Raw genomic sequence first — 20,128 nt, 5'->3', positions numbered from 1 at the left:
TCCGCATTTTTTTTTAAATAATTTTTTTTTAAAGATAATTCTTTTAAGAATATTTCTTTATTTGTTTTTAAAATTCGTTTGTAATGGTTATCTTTATTTTATTTTATTTTATTTTATTTTTCATTTTCATTTTTTAAAATTAAATGAATATCAAAATTTAATATAAATTTAATATTTTATTCATAGTTTAATCCCTTAATTAATTTTTAAGGTTTAAAATTAATTTTTATAAAGTTTAGGGATAAAAATTAAATATGAATTAAGTTTTTGTAACCTACTACTACTGTTTACGTCTCCTTTTTCCCTCTCCCATATTTGCCGCTCGACGGAACGCCCCCACAGCCTCTCCTCTGCAACCTCACGCCGACCACCGTCTCCGTCCCTTCATCACCTGCTTGCTCGCGCTCAGGTCTGCTCTTTCATTTCTTTGATTCCTTTTTTTTTTTGTTTCTCTGATTCAACCAACTTGTAAACAGGGTACATCTTTTTTTTGTTAGTTCAAGCTTCACTGACAGCGAGAGGTTGGCTATGGCCTCCGCCGCTTCCATCTCTTTAAGGTGCATCGCCAATCATCTAACAGCTTCTGATTCTGCTGCACACTGTAACGTAACTACACCTTTGCACTTTTTTCTTTTGTTTCCTTCCCCTCACTGAAATTGTCTATTTAGTTTCTCCGAAACGATTGGAATGTGTAAATGAGGGGCCAAGTTATGATTTCCTCTCAAATTTTCTGCTTGTGGATTTCTTATTTTCATGACGTTTGGAATTTGTATCCGATTGTCGGTGATGGTTCATCCGTTTTTATGTTCTTGATTGGGTTTGGCAGGGATTCAGTGCCAAGAACTTGCTGGTGAGGTTTGGATTCCACAAGCTACCGTATTCGAGGTGTAATCAATTGTTGGTTTCGAAGAAGTGCTCTCTTGGTAGAGAGATGGATGTTAGCACGTCGACCTTGATTGAGGATGTCGGTCAGTTAAGTTAGCTTTAACTATTATGTATAGAATGAATGAATTATTCTCTCATCTTTGGGCTCACATTGACGTTTTCTTGCTTTAGAATTGGAGGAACAAGAGCCAAGCATTTCGACTATGATAATGAATTTTGAAAGTAAGTTTGATCCTTACGATGCTGTTAGCATTCCGCTATACCAAACTGCGACCTTCAAGCAAGTAAGTAGCAACAAATGTTTTATAATAACTTTAAATCTTGTCCTTCCCGACCCCAAAGAAAGCTTGTCCTCAAGCTTGAATTGTGGAAATTGTTTGGTTATATCCTGAACATTTTCCCAAGAGACATCAGCAGGTGAAGAGTGGCTCCAGTCTATCAAAACTTCTAACTGTCTAGCTTTAAATCGATGGTCCAATATAGCAAGTGGTTGAGGGTCAGGGGCTGGAATTGGAGGAAGTTCTAGATTATGATTGACACTGCCTTCATGGTATGGTTTGAGTGTGGAAATGTGGAAAATTGAGTGTAATTTTAATTCGGTTGGTATGTCTAACTTATAGGCCAGAGAACCATTTCGTTCTAATACTTCAAAAGGCCCAAAGATTTTTGCGGCAAGCTTTTGATTTTTCCTTGAAGCTAACAAAGACTAGTGATATGGTTGAAGATGTAGCAAGACTTTGTCTCCAATATTGAACTCTAATGGTCGGTGTGATTGATCATATCGATCCTTCATTCTGTTTTGAGCTTCTTGAAGGTTGTCTCTAAGGATTTGCAACATGGAGAATGACATCCGTAGCCTCAATGGTAGAATTTCTAGGAAGATAAGACAATAGTTGTGGCGGTGGTCTCCCATAGACAGTTTCAATTGGTGTGGTCTTGAGTGAGGAGTGGTAGCTCGTGTTATAGCAGAATTCTGCCCCTGAAAGCCAATCACACTGTTTGTTGGGTTGTGTACTTGTGGAACACCGCAAATACATCTCCATTGTTCGATTGGCGACTTCCGTTTGCCCGTCTGATTGTGGATGATATGCTGAGCTAAAGTATAATTTAGTTCCACACAAATGAAATAATTCCTTCCAAAAGGAACTTGTGAATGTGACATCCCGATCACTGATCAGATTTTTCAGGCAACCCATGTAATTTTAAAATATTATCAAAGAAAGATCGAGCTATACTTATGGCGTTATATGGATGGGATATGGCTAAAAAGTGCCCGTACTTAGAAAACCTGTGGAAGACCACCGAAATCACAGTTGACTCTGGAGGATGGAATTCCTTCAATGAAATCAAGTGAGACATTCACCCAAATTTGTTGTGGGATTGGCAAAGGCTGTAACAAACCAACTAGCTGCAGCGTTTCTGTTTTGTGGCGTTGACAAACATCACAAGCCCTTATGAAATCTTGCACCATGTTTTTTATCCCATGCTAGAAAAAATCTCTTGTTATCTGATGTAGCGTCTTTTGGTAATTTTCATGGCCTTGGTTGTGAAGTGCGCTAATCACTAATGAAATTGACGGAGAACCAGTAAGAATATAGACATGATCCTTGAAGAAAAGAAGCCCTTGTTTAAGACTCCAGCAGTCTGCTGAATTACCATTGTTTAAGGCGAAATTAGCTGTTGGACTAATTCAGATTGTTGCTGTTCCTTCCGTATTTCATCAAACAAATCCAAATGAGGCATGAAAATTGCAAAACGAATCTTCTGGTCTGCATCTCGGCGCGATAACGCGTCTGCCACTATGTTGTTTTTACCCGCCTTGTCTTCCACAGTTAAACTAAAGGGCATCAGCTTGCTCACCCAATGTTGTTGAGGTGATGAGAATGTGCGTTGTTCCAGCAAGAATTTGAGTATATAATGGTCTGTTCGTACCAAAAACTTCATGCCCTATAGGTAGGAATGCCAATGTTTGATGGCCTTTACGATCCCAATTAACTCATTTTTGTATGTTGGAAGACTGATGTGTCGTGCTTCCATCGCTCGGCTAAAGAATGCTATAGGTTTGTTTTCTTGTAGTAGAACTGGGTCCAATTCCTATGTCTGAAGCATCACACTCGATAACAAACATTAGTTCAAAATTTGGGAGAAGTAAAATAAGTGTGGTAGTCATTGCTGACTTTAGCTCATCAAATGCTTGAATTGCTTCATTTGTCCATTGAAAGGAATTCTTCCATAGCATGGCAGTGAGAGGTGTGGCTATAGTACCATAGTTAAGCACAAACTTTCGGTAATAGTCCGTGAGGCCCAGAAATCCTCTCAACCCCTTAATTGTGTTGGCTTGGCTAGTTAGTAATTTCCGCAATTTTGGTGTGGTCTACTTGCACTCCCTCTTGTGAAATGATGTGACCCAAGTATGGAACCCGAGTTTGTGCAAAGGTGCACTTGGTGCGCTTCAGGAACAACCGATTGTGTGCTAATATGTGGAACACTTGGCGCAAATGATGTAGATGTGCCTATGTTTGACTGAAACGAGAATGTTGTAAAAGAAAACCAAGACAAATTTACGTAGTTGATCTTTAAATACCTCATTCATCAAGGTTTGAAAAGTGGGTGGCGCATTGGAGAGCCCAAACGACATAACCAAAAACTAGAAATGACCGTGGTGAGTTCGAATGGCTGTCTTCTCAATATCGAGAGGATACATGGTAACTTGATAATATCCGGATAGCAAGTCTAACTTTGTGAAGAACTTTGTACCTCCCAATTCTTCAAGTAGTTCATCCATATCTGGTATTGGAAATTTGTCTTTGATGACCTTTGTATTGAGTTTCCTGTAATCCACACATAAGTGTCATGAATTATCAGCCTTCAGAGCTAGAATTACAGGAGAAGAAAAAGGAGATCGGCTAGGACGAATGATCCCTTGTTGTAGCATGGCTGCACATTGGTGTCCTATCTCATCCTTTTGTCCGTGGGATATCTATAGGGGCGCACCACCACATGTGTAGCGGAATTCGGTAATCACAACGGCTAGGAGGCATCCCCGTTGGTTGATCGAAGAGAGCAACATTTTCCACTAGCAATGTTTGAAGTTGCATGTCCTCGAAAGTGGTTGGATGCAAGGAATTGGGTTCAAACGCCTTCTGGGATGGTTTGGAATGTATTCCTTTGAGCTCCACTTGGCTTCCCTGTATGAAAAAAGACATACACATGATATTGAGGTCCCATAAAATAGGACCCAATGTTCGCAACTATTTAACTCCGAGGACAATGTCGAACTCCGTCAATGGTAGCACGAATAAGTCCACTGTGAAGTTGTCGATTGATGTCGGAAAAAATGTTGACAACGACTAATCCAACCCAAGGGGTCTTCCAACCCATTGAAGCGAGGGAAGTCAAGTTTCATGAATTCAAGTACAATCAAGTTTCTTCCAGAATTGTCAGAAATGGTTGCTCCAGAAATTCCCTTTTATCTCTCCTTGTTTTTGCTTGACTTTCGGCACTTGAAGAAGTCAGACCATTCTTTGTGGATTCCAAGTCAAGGGACATAACATCTAATTTCGCACGAATCTGTTCAACCTTCTCATAACGCGCTTGATTAGCCTACTCTTTGGATAAGAGTAAATTGAAGGGTTTGGTAAGCTATTTCTTGCACAGATTCACCCATAACTGCTGGCTCTGATACCATATTATTACGGTTCCAAGTCTGGGATCGAGTTATGGGTCTCTCGTAAGTGGAGGTAGACGGTGTTTGTGTGGGGGAAGAAGTAGAATTCTTCTTTCGACCAATTTTGAATAATTGTAAGGCTCAAATAGAGGGAACTTTAACACCTTTGAGTTAAAGTAGTCAAGACTAAATTGGAAATTTGTAAGTACCATCTTCATTGATGTTATATGACTATTTATACAAGTTTTATAATAACCATTGTACATCAATAAAATCATGAGTCATGAAGGATCATCCTCTTAAAACAAAGGAAATAACTAAAAATAACAAAGGAAATAACTAAAAATAGAAATGAAAATGATGTCTTTACAACCATTGCTATATCAATGGAGCCACAACTCAATCCTCCTAAAACAAAGGAAATAACTAAAATTAGAAATGAAGGTGGAGGACTCTGCATAAAGAAAAATTTAACTCATGGGTTCCATCGTGACTGCTTCTTTTTGCACGAGTGTAACGTGTGTACACTTGTAGTGACATTGTATCAGATTGTCTATTGTGGTAATGGCTTTCAGGAAGTTTTGGTTTGAGAGAAACTAGAGGGCTTTCAGGAAGTTTTGGTTTGAGAGAAACTAGAGGGTTTTCAAAGAGAGCATTTTCATGAGTTATGTGATTTTATTAGGCTCTTTGAATCCATCTGATTTTTTTTTTCTCTAATTTTTGTGTAATTATAGTATGGTACAAAGCATGGCTAACTGGGATCCTTTCCGTAACCTTACCTTTGGGATATCTCATCTCCCCCTTCTTTTTTATGACTTTGCTCCTTCAATATACCTCAAAGTAACTAGATGCTTGCACCGTTGCAGACTTTCGTCCCATACGCCTCACGACCGGTCTATATAAAATCATAGCAAGGGTATTATCAGAACGCCTTAAAAAGGTTCTCCCCTTCACAATAATGGGGCAACAAACAATTTTTGTTGAGAGGCGACAAATTCTTGATGCATCCCTCATGGCCATAGGAAAGAAAGAATAAAAAAGATGTAGTCATTAAACTTGACATGGAAAAGGCCTTCGACATCGAAAACATTCTTGTGGCAAAAGGCTTTGGGCCAAAATGGCCAAGGTGGACTAAAGGATGCATCTCATCCACAAATTTCTCCATCATCATCAATGGAAGACCAAGAGGGAAGATTTATGCCCCCACTGGGCCTTAGACAAGGAGATCCACTATCCCCTTTTTTCTTCATCATGGTAACGGACTGTCTCAGTCGCCGACTGACAAAAACAGAATACGAAAGGCAGATAAAAGGTTTTCAGATTGGTAATGAAGGCTTGAGCATCAACCACCTTCACTTCACAGATGACACCATCCTTGCCAAATGGATATGGAGAGATCATCATGAAGAAAAGGACTTGTGGTGAAATCTTATAAAGGCTAAATATACTCCTACATCAAACAAAAATCACCCCCTCCATCTTCTACAAAAGGGCCTTGGAAGTACATAAAGAAATCTCATCACCAACCGAACTCGCCATAAGGTGGGGAATGGGGGAAGCACATCATTTTGGACCGACCCATGGATTGAAAATACCACGCTAGCCTTGAAGTATCCACTTTTGTACAGGCTTTCTCTCAGCAAAAAAGCCACGATTAAAGAAATGTGGAATGTTGTCAACAAATTTTGGGACCTGAAGCTTGGTAGGAATTTAAAGGATAATGAAGCAATGGAGTGGGCCGAATTAAGCCTTGACCTTGCCCCTGTGGTATTGTCAAACAAAGAAGACTCACTAACTTGGCTCTCCACGCTAATGGGGTCTTTTCTACAAAATCCTTGATGATGGACATGGGGGAAAAAGTAGAAGCAATAAATCCCACGCTAGAAAAGACAATATGGAAAGGACATCAACCTAAAAAGGTGAAGTTCTTCCTTTGGGAAATAGCGCATAAAGCCATCAGCACAAGTAAAAATCTTAAAAAAAAGGATGTTTTACATTTCTCTTTCCAAATTGGTGTCCATTATGCAAGAAAGAAAACGAATCACAAAGTCACTTGTTTATGCAATGCACATACGCTCAGAATTTTTGGACAACGATTCTCAATATGTTCGGATGGCATCTCACATTTCCCAGGGAGGTAAAGGATTTTTTGGATATGACCTCAATGTACCACCCTTTCAAGAACACAAAAGCCCTATTATGGAAAAACATCATCATGGCTTTCTTTTGGAATCTATGGAAAGAAAGAAATCAGAGAATATCTGCAGAAAAGACGTAAACCTACACAAAACTTTTCGACAATGTTGTTTACTATATCTTGGTGTAAACTATCTAATATTTTTACTTCCTATAGTTATACCTCCCTCATTGCACATTGGGAAGGTCTTTTGTAAACACCATGGATTATACATCCTTCTTGTAAATTTCAATCTTCAATGAAATTCTCTCTTATAAAAAAAAATGTTTTCAAAGCCTAATTAATCAGTAAAGGTAGTAGTAGTTCAAATGGTCACAACTCAAACCTGTAAATTTTTTTGAATGATGTAAATTACTATTATTCTTCTAATTCTTACCTGAGTTGTTGAGACTTTAAGCTTTCATGGTTCAAAAAAGGGCATCAGTCTCGAGGCCAAAAGTTGGAGCCTAGCTTTGAGGCATTAGCCTCAAAAGCCTTTTAAAACATTGCTAGGGATTGAAGCAAAATCTTTAAAAGATGAGAGACTAATGAATAATATTTGACAATTTGGGGACCAAAATACGTAAATTGCACCTAAATCTAGGGACCAAAATAGGATTTAACTTCTATAATAACCACAAATTTTCAGTGTCTGAGTTACTAGTTCAATTTTAGATTTTAAACTAGTCTGATCTTGCGATACTTGCATCTAGTCAGGTATGTCATGACCACTTGGTTGAATACAAGCATTATAAAATGACTACTTGGACGGAGGCTGAATGAATGTATCCCTAGTGTTTATCGGTTTATTGCATCCTGTAGGTGAGCTTTTCATGAGATTGGAACTGAGATAACTAATTGTTGGAAATGTGTAACTCACTGCAATTCCAAGATTCGAAGTACATTTTTTGCTACTAGAACTACCAAACATCTGGCATTGTAATTTTTTTGTTTTCTACTTTGATCTTTTCTTTTGCGTTCTCTATCTTGTTTCTTGTATCTTTATTGACATTGTGAATTCTGTGGCTTCTTATTTAGTTTCCATTTCTTCACTTTCTATGCTTTGCAGCCTTCGGCAACAGAAAATGGCCCATATGATTACACCAGAAGTGGGAATCCTACACGAGATGCTTTGGAAAGGTGTATTATGTCCTATGTTCTTCTTAAAAAAGGAAAAAGGGTGCTGTGCCGGCACTTATACAGCATCCCCTCTCCACCCAAAATAATTAAAACCCTTGTTCTGTTGTTCATTTAGCCTCTTAGCAAAGCTTGAAAAAGCGGATCGAGCATTTTGCTTCACCAGTGGGATGGCTGCTTTAGCTGCAGTTGCTCAACTTGTTGGAACTGGTGGGTTTTGGTATTCCACTTGTGTGGTCGTTTTCACTTTTGAGTTCGTATGATTATTATATATGGTTCAAAGTCAAATATATAATATATATGATTATATTTTGGTTCTCTTTCGTTTCTATCTCAATGAAAAGTTGGTTTTTCGATGAAAAGGAAATCATTGTTATTGGTTCGAATTCGATCCTGATGGGGGAATTTTCTTTGTGACCTCTTGACCGTGTTCAGTCTTGTTCTTTTCCTTTTGAATTGAAGTCTCTTTTTATAGTTAATGATGGGATTGCTTTTTGGATGCCCTTGTATTCTTTCATATGAAAGTTTGATTTCTAATTAAAAAAGAAAAGAAAAGAAAAGAAAAACCATAAAAAAATTTATTTTCGTGGAACCTTAATTCTCCTTACGTAACTCACCCAGGGCATCCTTTAACCAAGATTTGGGGCTAGGCAATGGCTTAGTGAATTAAATTCAGCTTTTAATGAAGGAATTCCACTCGGCTAATTCTATGTCTAAGAGTCTTCTTTTAGCTCCAAATCCTAGGTCTGAGTCTTTTTGTGATGTCCCACGTTGGTTGGGGAGGAGAACAAAACACCTTTTATAAGGGTGTGAAAACCTTCCCCTAGTAGACACGTTTTTTTAAAGCCTTGAGGGGAAGTTCGAAAAGGAAAACCCAAAGAGGACAATATCTGCTAGCGGTGTGCTTGGGCCGTTACAAATGGTATCAGAGCCAGACACCGTGTGATGTGCCAGCGAGGAGGAGGTTCCCCGAAAGGGGTAGACACGAAGCGGTGTGCCAGTAAGGACGCTAGGCCCCAAAGGGGGGTGGATTTAGTGGTGCTCCCACGTCGATTGGAGAAAGGAACGAGTGCCAGCGAGGACGCTAGGTCCTGAAGGTGGGTGGATTTCGATGTCCCACAGTGGTTGGGGAGGAGAACAAAACACCCTTTATAAGGGTGTGGAAACCTTCCCCTAGTAGACGCGTTTTAAAGCCTTGAGCAGAAACCCGAAAGGAAAGCCCAAAGAGGACAATATCTGCTAGCGGTGTGCTTGGGCCGTTACACTTCTAGTTTGCACTCGATCATTTTTTTTTATTTTTGGCAAGAAACTGTGCTTTCATTGAGAGAAAGCCTGCACTCAATAGTGACTTCTCCCTTTTTTCAAGAAACTGTGCTTTCATTGAGAGAAAGCCTGCACTCAATAGTGACTTCTCCCTTTTTTGAGAAAGACTACAAGATTCTGGAAATAGCAGAGAAAGGAGTTTTTATCAGCCTAGCATCTTCCAAAAAGTGGGTGCATCTTCCCCTTGTAGTTTTAAACATAAAACCTCCCATAATCTCTTTCAATTTTTGTTAATTGAAATCCACCCATGTTCTTCCTTTTTTGGACCTTGTGCTTCTTTGTCATTCACCCCCTATCCTTTACTCCTTAAATAGCTGCTATGGCACTTCCCCGAAGTCTGTTTTTCTCAGTTCCAAACTGTCACAACCATTGAAGGAGGGTTATGCTCCTTTGTCTTAGGTAATCTACACCGATTCTATCGTGTTGTGTTTGGTGTGACGTCCAAACTCCAGTTTACTAAGTAACCCCCGGTGCATAGGTAATAAGCATTCAATGTGTATTATTGAATAATCTCATTTTTCAATTATTCAACCATTTCATTTTACCAAGTCCAATGTTAGTTAGATTAGTCAACATTTCTATGTTCAATGCAACAACAAGATGTAAGATGTTATTTGTAACAAGTAGTTTTGTTGATTGGTTAATTGGTCACATTTTATTCAGGAAAGGGGTTAGATTGATATTAGTCTGAATACAACAAAATAATTCTATTAAATCTAATAAGTACCTTGTGTCAAAATTGAGAAATTCTATGGCTCGAATCTTTAGTATTCTCTTATTTATTACCTGTGTCTATTATTTAGGTAGAATACCGTCACCCATTCTACCCACTCCCAGTTGTCCAAATCTACCCTCATTTTGTTCGTCAGAAGCTCCCAAAAGCTAACTGCCATTTTATTAAGGGGAAAACGAAGACAAAGAGAATTGAAAAGTCTTCCCACTTGACAACCAAATGAAGAACCATGGAGGTTCACCTTGGAGGACTACAATTAATGCTGATTAGGGTGGATTTAGAGACATTATATGACAAATTGGGGCCCATAAAGAAAAGGTTTAGAATCCTTCAAAGCAATCAATCAAAGCAGAGTTGAGATCAACATATTCTGGCAACTGGTTGACCATACTACATTTGGTAGTTGAGGTAACTTTTAGGATGTTAAATCCTAGGTTGGTGGTTGTTAGATGAACACGACTCTCCACAACTGTATGATATTGTCCACTTTGAGCATAAGCTGGGGCCTCCTCAAAGGGCTTCTATCAATGGATATAGTGTTCTTTGATTATAAACCCATGATCATTCCCTAAATTCGCCGATGTGGGACTTTCATCCAACATCTCCCCTCAAACAAAGTACGACTCTCCTTAATCGATGCTCGACTCCTTTTCTTTTGGAGTCTTAGTCATTTTTTTACTATGCCTTCGAGGAGCCTCGACTCCTTATTCTTTTGGAGTCCTTTGTTCGACATTTGAGGATTCTATTGACATGGCTAAGTTTAGGGCATAGCTCTAATACCATGTTAAATGAACACGACTCTCCACAATGGTATGATATTGTCCACTTTGAGCATAAGCAATCATGGCTTTGCTTTGGGCTTCCCCAAAAGGCCTCATATTAGTGGAGATAGTATTCTTTGATTATAAACCCATGATCATTCCCTAAATTAGCTGATGTGGGACTTTCATCCAACAGTTGTCACTCATTCCCTCTAAGCCTTTTATTGTTTACATTTACCCTCATTAACCACAGGGGTAATCCATGGCGGTTTATGAAACTACTCCTTTTGTTGGTGGTTGATCCATGTGAAGCTTTTTGTGCGATGTGTCATTTTGAAAAATTCTGAGCTTAGGCTTAGGGAGAGACTATGAGGTCTTTTAAGGTGTTTGTAATCTAAAGTAGTATCACAACTTTGATTAAAATAGAGGTAGTTCTTTGGAGATGTGTGAAATTCCTATAAAAACTTCAGGCAAATCTTTGAGAAAGAGCTTATGGGAAGCTATCGTTGTGAGAACGGTGGTGAAATAACAACTCGAGGTTAAAAAGAGGCATGGTGAGGAAGGGGTGGGGTGGGGTGGGGTGGTGGGTGGGGGTGTTGCAAAAGGAGAGAGAAGAAAGCATGGTTGCGGTTCCTTCATGCTGTTGATCTTGTCAATTTGTATATGAATTATTTACTTGCAATCTCTTTCTAACAGGCGAGGAAATTGTTGCTGGTGATGATCTTTATGGAGGCTCTGACCGGTTGATTTCACAAGTGATTCCCAAACGAGGAATTTTGGTCAAGTAAGCTAAATATTGTCATCATTTTTGTGGTGGTCCCACTTTGAGGATTAAGATTGTAATGGATTTAATTTGCAGACGCGTGAACACAAGTGACTTAGATGAGGTCTCATCTGCTATTGGCCCTCTAACAAAGCTTGTGTGGCTGGAGAGTCCAACCAACCCAAGATTACAAATATCAGATATTCGGGTAAGGTCTGTTTGTAAAGAATTATGGGAATTCATGCACAAGTAATTTGACTTTTCACAATGCACTTAGCTACTGATAATTTTGAACTTGTAAGCCAAAATAATTTATTGCATGGAAAGATATTCTTCCTTTGGATTCAGTTGAGCTCCTCCCCTTGGATCCAGTTGAACATCATGAGGAGTTTCAGCTGGTGCTGCGAGGAGGCAATTGGAAGACTTCTTAAATATTTTATTCATCCTTTGATATTTTGGAAATGGATTGATTTGACTTTTAGTTTGTCTCATTCAAATATATCCATAAACAGCTGGCAGATAATTCAAAACTATTCTTTTGAATATCATTCCAGTTGACCACGAAATAAAAATTAATTTAGTAGGCTTATGGGTATTATTTAAATTTATAAGAATCCCTGTCCAAGCTATTAAACTAAGGCTCTGTGTACGTAACAGATTACGAAATTCCTTGAATTCATGTTTTGAAAATTTTATTGCTTATTTTCACCTCAATGGCACACAAAGGAGCTCTAGAAGCATTTATGTGGAAAGGAAGGGTTAAATTAAGTTTTTTTTCCCTCGTATCTTTGCACTTTAGACAATTGAGTCTCTATAAGCTAATAGATTCCCCAAACATTACGTTTGTGTCCAGTAGTATCATATTGTTAACTTCATTAGTTTTATACTTATGCCAGCAAATGTGTCAATATGTAAATATCAAGCTGTCAAAGGTAGCGCTAGTGGCCCATTAGACACAAACTTTGCAAGTTTTGGCTCCAGAAGTCGAGCTTTAAAGAGAATAGACCAAATATTTATTAGACACATATCAGACACATCTTAAACATAATAAATAGATGTAAAATGTAATATAAGACAAAAGTATTAAAATATAAATTTTAATGGTGAATACATCGAACTTATTTTTTAAGCATATAACTGCATAAAATTATTGAATTTAAATATTCTTGTCATATAAAAATGATTTATATTTTAAAAGAATATATATTTTAATAAATGTGCCTTGCCATTTTTGTGTCATAGATTTGAGAAATGACTTGTTAATGTGACTGTGTATTGTCATCTCGTATCAGTGCCTTGTATTTGGATATGTATTTGTATTTGTATTTGTGAGAATGCTATCGTAGCAAGACTGGGAAATCTGGAAAGGAGGAAAGGGAAGAGTATTAAAAAAAATTATTTAATTCTTCTTTTGCTGAGATTAGCATTCTTTAAAGATACTGAAGGGGATTTGTTTCATTGTCTTGATATGATTATCTTTTCAACCTCCAATTGAAGTTCTGTCACCAAATCCCTCTGTTTACTGGAATCATGCAAATTGTTAAGTTGAATAGAAAACTATGCCTTCCACCTGTTGTGTATATCATTTTTCTTTCCACTTCAGAAAATTGCAACAATGGCGCATAAACATGGGGCTCTAGTGCTGGTAGACAACAGCATATTGTCCCCTGTGTTGTCCCAACCACTGGAACTTGGGGCAGGTATCAAGAATATTTCCCAACTTCAATGTTCAGGCATTTCAATATTGCTTTGAATATTACTCACCCAGGTCTTTGATTGCAGACATTGTTATGCACTCGGCTACCAAATTTATTGCTGGACATAGTGATGTAATGGCGGGTGTGCTTGCTGTTAGGGGAGAAAGGTACTCTTGTACTATGCTTTCGGACTTGTGAGATGTATATGTAATTTCTTTTTTATAATTTCCATTTATTTGAAGTATTTGACATTTTAAAGAAAAATCGTGTATAACTTTTGTGAGTCATTAAGCTTGATTTTTACCTTGATTTTTACTTGATTTAGTGTCTTAGAAGATCTAATGGAGCAACATTAGGAGATTTAATTTGTGGAGCAAAGATTCAAATTTAGGAGATAATATCTTGATATTTTAAATCTAGATGATTCTAAGAGTATACAAGATAAGAGGGAGGATCACAAATGTATGGTTCACATTGTCTAGCCTCTATTATAAATACCCCTATATCCCCATCAAGTTTTTAATCCCAAGAATTCAATAAAATAAATGCTACAGAGCATCTTATAAGTTCTCAAGTAGGGAGAAACTCTCCCCTCCCCCTTGAATTAGGCTCTTTCTCCTTCGGTTATTCATTTCAGTGTACTTCGATCGAGAGTCAAAACCAACATCTGGTATCAAAGTTAGAATATCAAAATAAATGCCATCATCACAAAAAGTTGTCGGAGACGATGTGACAATGATGTAGAGTGGAAAGGAGGGAGTGTAATGCTCCAGTACCCGTTACTCACGGAGAGTAACTACGCAGCATGGTCAATAAAGATGCGTGTTAATTTACAGGCACAAGGCGTATGACATGCTACCGAGCATGGTGGCAAAGTTGGGGAACGCAAGGACAAGATGACTCTTGCTACCATCTACCAATTATTCCTTGACGATCTTCTCATGTTGACAAGGAAGAACTCAGCAAAGGCAGCGTGGGAGATACTGCAAACAATGCACATGGGAGTGGAATGGATCAAGGAAGTAAAGGTGCAGACCTTGAAGAGTGAGTTCGAGGTTATCTGCATGAAAGATGGTGAATCAATAGACAACTTTGCCATGAAATTGATGACAATCGTCACTGACATCTGTTTGTTAGGCGACAAAGTGGAAGAGATCTTTGTCGTCAAGAAGTTCCTTCGAGCTGCCTCTGAGACTCATGTAGATCATTACCTCCATTGAACAGGTCGGTGACCTCAGGAACATTTCGGTTGAGGAGGTCGTTGGTTGTCTTAAGGTCCATGAGGAGATACTTAGCGGCTACGACGACAAAGAGGAGGAGAAACATCTCTCATTAGCACACGAGGAATGGTTTGCACTGATGAAAAAGAAAAATGTAGCTGATTCTTCTTTTTTAGGTACGAAGGGACGCGATAGCCACAACAAGGAAAATAGAGGCGTGGGTGTAGCTATGGTTGTGACCGGGGATGTGGTGGTAGAGGAGATCGTGAAAATCCTTCACAAAGTCATGGAAGGACAAGAGCATGATCAAGTGTTACTCTTGTGGAAAATATGAACATTATGTGGCAGACTGCCGCAACAAGGAGCGTGATGAGGAGGTCGAAAAGACTAAGATCTCACACTGATGTTGGTCGAAAAGATGTCCAACCTGTTGATGCTCAATGAAGAGAAGATAGAGAAGACCAAGTAGAGACCAACATGTGATACCTAGACAACGAAGCGAGTGACCACATGATCTAAGATCGAACAAATGTCAAGGAATTTGATGAGAAGCTCATTGAAAATATGAAGCTTGGCGACGGATCAATTGTATCGATTCAAGGTAAAGGATCCATCTTGTTCCAATGCAAGAATGACGATCAATGTCTACTTACCAAAGTATATTACATCCCGAGGTTGAAAAGTAATATTATCAGGCTTGGTCAAATGACAGAAGAAGGCAACCGAGAGTGAAGTTAGTTGGATTGTTCCTCAAGATGTTCGAAAAAATGGAGCCCTGGTGATGAACTTAAAACGGTCACAAACCGCCTATATAAGATACAAATGAACAACCATCAACATCTTTCAGAAACCTCCATTGGCATTGGTGGCAATAAAGGGAAGAAGGAACCAAAAAATATAGCTATGAAGAAACCGGAGGATACTTCAATCAGCAAAAAGTAATCTACAAGTCGGTGTATTTCATCATACTTGCCATCTCAACCAAAGAGGCCTAGATACAGGCTTGAAAGGAAACAAGAATCGTTGGATTGGAAAAGAAAATATTGAACTGTCTTGTCTAAGTTGAAAGCTGAGGAAGATCCAACTAATTCAGAAATTTCCATTTTGAAGTCTAGGACTGGTGCTGCTACTTGGAAAGAAGCTCTGTCTGTTCAAGAAGTGGCAGAATAGTGGATATTGCTTTAAGAGTGTTAAAGCTGCTCTTGAGAAGGCTACACTAGAAGAACGCACAAATAAGCGAACAAGGCTTAGGGAAGATGATTTGAGGAGAGAATTCTTCAGTACTTCGGCTGAAAGGAAGATGGATTGAAGGACAAGGTAGTGAAAATTGAACAAGCCGAGCAACATTTGACATTTTAAGGCTTGAGCTGAAAGCTGCCAAGTCAAAAAACTGGGAGTTACTTGAAGCGAAGAATCTCGAGCAAAGTCAAGTTGACGGGGGAAGATTGTGAGTCAATAAGCTTGATTTGTACTTTATTTTTTTTTAGAAGATCTAAGTTGTGGAGCAAATTTAGGAGATTTAATTTGCAAGTTTCAAGTCTTTTTCTCCTTCGTTTCGGTGTACTTTGATCAAAGGTCAAAACCAACAACTTTATGTCTTTGAAATGCATATATTTTAGTTTCTATGAAAAAAATTTCAGAGTTTGTTGTTGAGAACCCCAAGGTGGAGTATATTTTTCAGAGGTTTTTGTTGAGAACCCCATGGTGCGTTTCAAGGTGCCAAAAGAGTGAGACTTTTTATATGGTCGCTTTCCTATAGGAGGCTTATTATGGCTGAGAAGGTGCAGAGAAAGTTCCCCACTTGGTCCTTAACCCCCTCTGTTTGCAGTGTATGTTTTAAGGAGAGCGAGACAACGGACTACATGTTTCTCCATTGCCCTTTTGTTTAGCTTGTTTGTTCCTTGCTGATTACTTTCGATCTGGCTGGTTTTCTCTCTGATAAGGTGAATTCGTGGATGGCGGAATGTGTAAGAGGAAAAATATTTAGGGATAAACCTAGAATTCCATGGGGCCGTGTGGTTAGTGCAGTTTTTGAAGGAGAGGAACATTGAGAATAGAAGCATGGCAGTCAATTCTTTTTGGATTTTGGGACAGCATACTACTTCTAGGTGGTGGATAAACCTTGAAAAATTCATTTGTAACTATAGGCTCCTTGTGATTAAAATTGATCGGATGGCTCTCATTGTGTTTCTTATTTCTTTTGGCAAGGGTTTCCTCAACTCCTGGCCTTAGGATGTTTACCTTATTTTATTTATTTTTTTCTGGTTTTATAATTCATATCCTTTTGGTTCTTCTAAAAAAAAAATCAGGTGCATCGATTTTAGTTTGATAATGAGGCAAGAAGTATCATTGTGAAATTAAATCACCCTTCACCTATTCTAATGATATAAATTGTATGATAGCAGAGTATCTACTTCCCATAAGAAATGTTGGATGGGAAGAATGCAGTGGATCTTTCTGTAAATAGCTTCTTTTGTGAGTAGATTACATTTATGTTTATTTGTTGATACTGCTTCTTCATAGCTTAAAATTGCTCGGAAGTCCTTGTATTTAAAAAATCAGAACTTTTTTTAGGGTTCCCTTATCAGTCATGGCTTTTTAAAGGAAGAATCTATTTGTTATTTCTTTGGTAGCCACACTTAGAATGACTGCTCTTTCTATTTTCTTTTTATCTATAATTTGAGGACTTATCTGCGTACTTCATTTTGTTTATAAAATTTCATTATCAACAAATAACATATCAATAATGTTTGTGATAACTGGGCTGGAAATAGGGTGAATTTTACCAGCAAGTAGGATGAATTTACAGAACATTGGAGAGTTTCTAGCAACTTTTAGTAGTTTTTCTTTCTAGGGGGTTGAAGTGTGGACTTGGGTATTTGGGAGCAGTAACATTACTTTTTTTTTTTTTTTTCTCTCTCTCTCTCTTTCTTTCTTTCTTTTTATTTGTTTTTCTGTGCGTGTGAAAATTAGAAGCTGTCCAGCTTAAGCTATTATACTCTTCTGAATCACTATCCAAGACTTTTGTCGATTGCTTTAGCCTTTCAGGGAGGCAATTTTTCCTGCATATTTTACTAAAGAAATTTGAACTAGCGGTCTTGTTCAGAAAAGAAAGATATCGTCCTTGGATTTGACCGGATGGATGCATTCCTTCTTGCTTTCACTACATGTTCCGGAACCATTTGTTCTGATAACTCAATTTGCTTTACCTTGTTCCCGTTGTTCCAGCTTGGCAAAAGACTTGTATTTCCTCCAAAATGCAGAAGGGTCTGGACTGGCTCCATTTGACTGTTGGGTTTGTTTAAGAGGAATCAAGACACTAGCCTTACGAGTTGAAAAACAGCAGGTGCCGGTTCTGACCTGTATTTTATACTTTTCTCCCTTTTTATAAAAATATAAAGGTCAGTCTCAGAAACAGCAGGTGCCGATTCTGACCTGTATTTTATACTTTTGTCCCTTTTTATAAAAATATAAAGGTCAGTCTCAAAAACAGCAGGTGCCGATTCTGACCTGTATTTTATACTTTTGTCCCTTTTTATAAAAATATAAAGGTCAGGCTCAGACTCATAGTCTCAGATTCATGATTGCTTTCGTTTTACATTTATGTCATATCTTGCATCCTTGTTAATTTTTTGCTACTATTTTGTGTTATGCTTCAGCTCAAATTATAATGCTCCTTGAGGCCAATTGTGAACAATTGAACAACTTGTGTGTTCCTGCCAAATCTGCTATCAAGTACTTTATTAAAAAAATTATACTTCTCCAATATTTTAGTGATTGTAGGATATCAGAAATCTGTAATTTGAGGAAACGACATTATTTGTACGGTTCATTGATGTTTCATTCTCAGTCGCAACGTGTACTTAGTCTAACGGACTAGATGGTATACCTACTATGATGTGGTTCAGCATGTTGGAATATCACAGGTCCTATGAGATTTCTGATATCAAACGTTATAGGTTGAAGTGACAAGTCTTTGTGGAATTTGATGTGGGCATAAGTTGGATTCATCTACCCCACTGTGTATGTATAATATATGTCAACTATCTAAGAATACTATATTATTATAATTGTAATTTCGTAAATACATTAGTTGTGTTGTCCTTTGTTGTGGTTTTGACTACTGGATTCTGATAATGTATTTAATGTAAACAGTAATAACATTGTTTATTTCATTATTCATCTGTACATGTATATATGTGGATGACACCATTCATTTCTCAGTAGATTGATGTCGTTGACAGGAAAATGCACAGAAGATTGCTGAGTTTCTCCATTCACATCCACGTGTGAAGAAAGTGTTCTATGCAGGTCTTCCTACTCATCCTGGCCGTTCCTTGCATTATTCTCAGGTACAATTAGAATCAGTTTAAGCTAGCCTGTAAATTCACGGATATCAAAAAGAAAGAGAAGAAGAGAGAGTTAGTTAACCATGTAACTTTCTTTATGTTCTTAGGCAAAGGGCGCAGGAGCAGTATTGAGCTTTTTGACTGGATCGTTGGCTCTCTCCAAGCATATTGTTGAAACTACCAAGTATTTCAGCATAACTGTCAGTTTTGGTAATCATATTCTTCCCTTTGGAGTTAATTACGCACTTTTTCATGTGGACTAGTGATTAGGGATAGTCATATAACAAGTGTCGCACAATTGATGTACCGCTACCGCAAGAGTGCGATTGTAACACTATGCTTACATGCTTACTTACAACCACAAAAGATATGCTTCTCCATCCCATTGAGTGTGGAATTTCCGTCACTCATCCTTCTTTTATGGTTAAGAGTTTGATTACTATTATTTGTGTTTACAAGTTAAAAAGGCTTCTGATACCCCTACGTTTTGAAGTTTGATTTTGATGCTTAAGAAGAATTATGGTTTCCTCTCTTTGTAGGTAGTGTGAAGTCCCTTATAAGTATGCCTTGCTTTATGTCCCATGCAAGCATACCCGCTGCGGTACGGGAAGCTCGAGGTTTAACCGAAGATCTGATTCGCATATCAGTTGGTATTGAAGATGTGAATGATCTCATAACTGATTTAGACAATGCACTCAGAACTGGACCTCTGTAGAAGTGAGGAACATTCAAACTTGAAACAATCTGCAGCTTGATGAGATGATGATGATGATGATATTGATGAAGATTGTTAACTTCTGTAAAGGAAGTGAGAGTGGTATATGCAAAGACTGGCTTTTGGGTACTTGATGATGGTGCAAAATATTCATGATTGGCTTTTGGTGGATTTTTAAGATTGAAAATGATACACTTTTATCTTGATTGTTGTGACAAGTTATGAACTCAAAATGCTTTGGATCAACTTTTATAAGCAACTTAATATGTTTATTAAATTTTAACACTTCATTATTTACGTAACACTATTATTTATGAATGTATTAAAATTTATGGTAGGTTTTGTTTTATTATAAAATTAAACAACTAACAAAAAAAATTACTACATGCATTCATTTATCATAGATTTCAAAATTGAACAATCAAATTCGTTTTCTGTGATATTTTCACTGTTGTTATCGGATGCTGGCTGCAACCTACCACCTGTCACGACGCCCACATCACTGCCTCTCCCACGCCTCCTCTCTACTTGTTAAGTTCTATATCTATAAATCGAGGATTGTTCCAGTCACCATGTTCAAGGTGGGGTTCGAGTGGATATCATAGTAACTGTGGGCATCTAATTTCTTCACCTAAAATCCCCTCTTGAATCAGAACTTGACACTTATTAAGAGGTATAAAACCCACCTCAAGAGGTTTCTTT

The 20,128-nt window shown here is 37.9% G+C and overlaps 1 protein-coding gene across 6 annotated transcripts; it reads left to right on the top strand.

The window, feature by feature from the left end:
• Nucleotides 1–259: 259 nt before the first annotated feature.
• Nucleotides 260–19,711, top strand: CBL (cystathionine beta-lyase). Of its 6 annotated transcripts, none has more exons than XM_023662874.2 (14): nt 260–409; nt 498–606; nt 827–968; nt 1,057–1,169; nt 7,798–7,868; nt 7,984–8,075; nt 11,379–11,466; nt 11,542–11,653; nt 13,049–13,145; nt 13,228–13,309; nt 17,591–17,708; nt 18,607–18,714; nt 18,819–18,921; nt 19,251–19,711. In XM_023662874.2, the coding sequence occupies exons 2-14, from the start codon at nt 529–531 to the stop codon at nt 19,424–19,426; spliced, it is 1,380 nt and encodes a 459-aa protein (XP_023518642.2). In that variant the 5' UTR covers nt 260–409; nt 498–528; the 3' UTR covers nt 19,427–19,711. The 6 variants fall into 6 exon arrangements, with proteins under 6 accessions (XP_023518642.2, XP_023518643.2, XP_086976127.1 ...); XM_023662875.2 differs by having other exon boundaries at nt 275–409; nt 477–606; XM_087120001.1 differs by having other exon boundaries at nt 281–409; nt 498–557.
• Nucleotides 19,712–20,128: the final 417 nt, after the last annotated feature.

Source organism: Cucurbita pepo, chromosome 19 (assembly GCF_057944985.1).
Source record: "Cucurbita pepo subsp. pepo isolate OVF chromosome 19, ASM5794498v1, whole genome shotgun sequence".
NCBI classification, from domain to species: Eukaryota; Viridiplantae; Streptophyta; class Magnoliopsida; order Cucurbitales; family Cucurbitaceae; genus Cucurbita; species Cucurbita pepo.
Note: the sequence above shows the minus strand (reverse complement) of the source record. Positions and strands in the feature narration are given on the sequence as shown.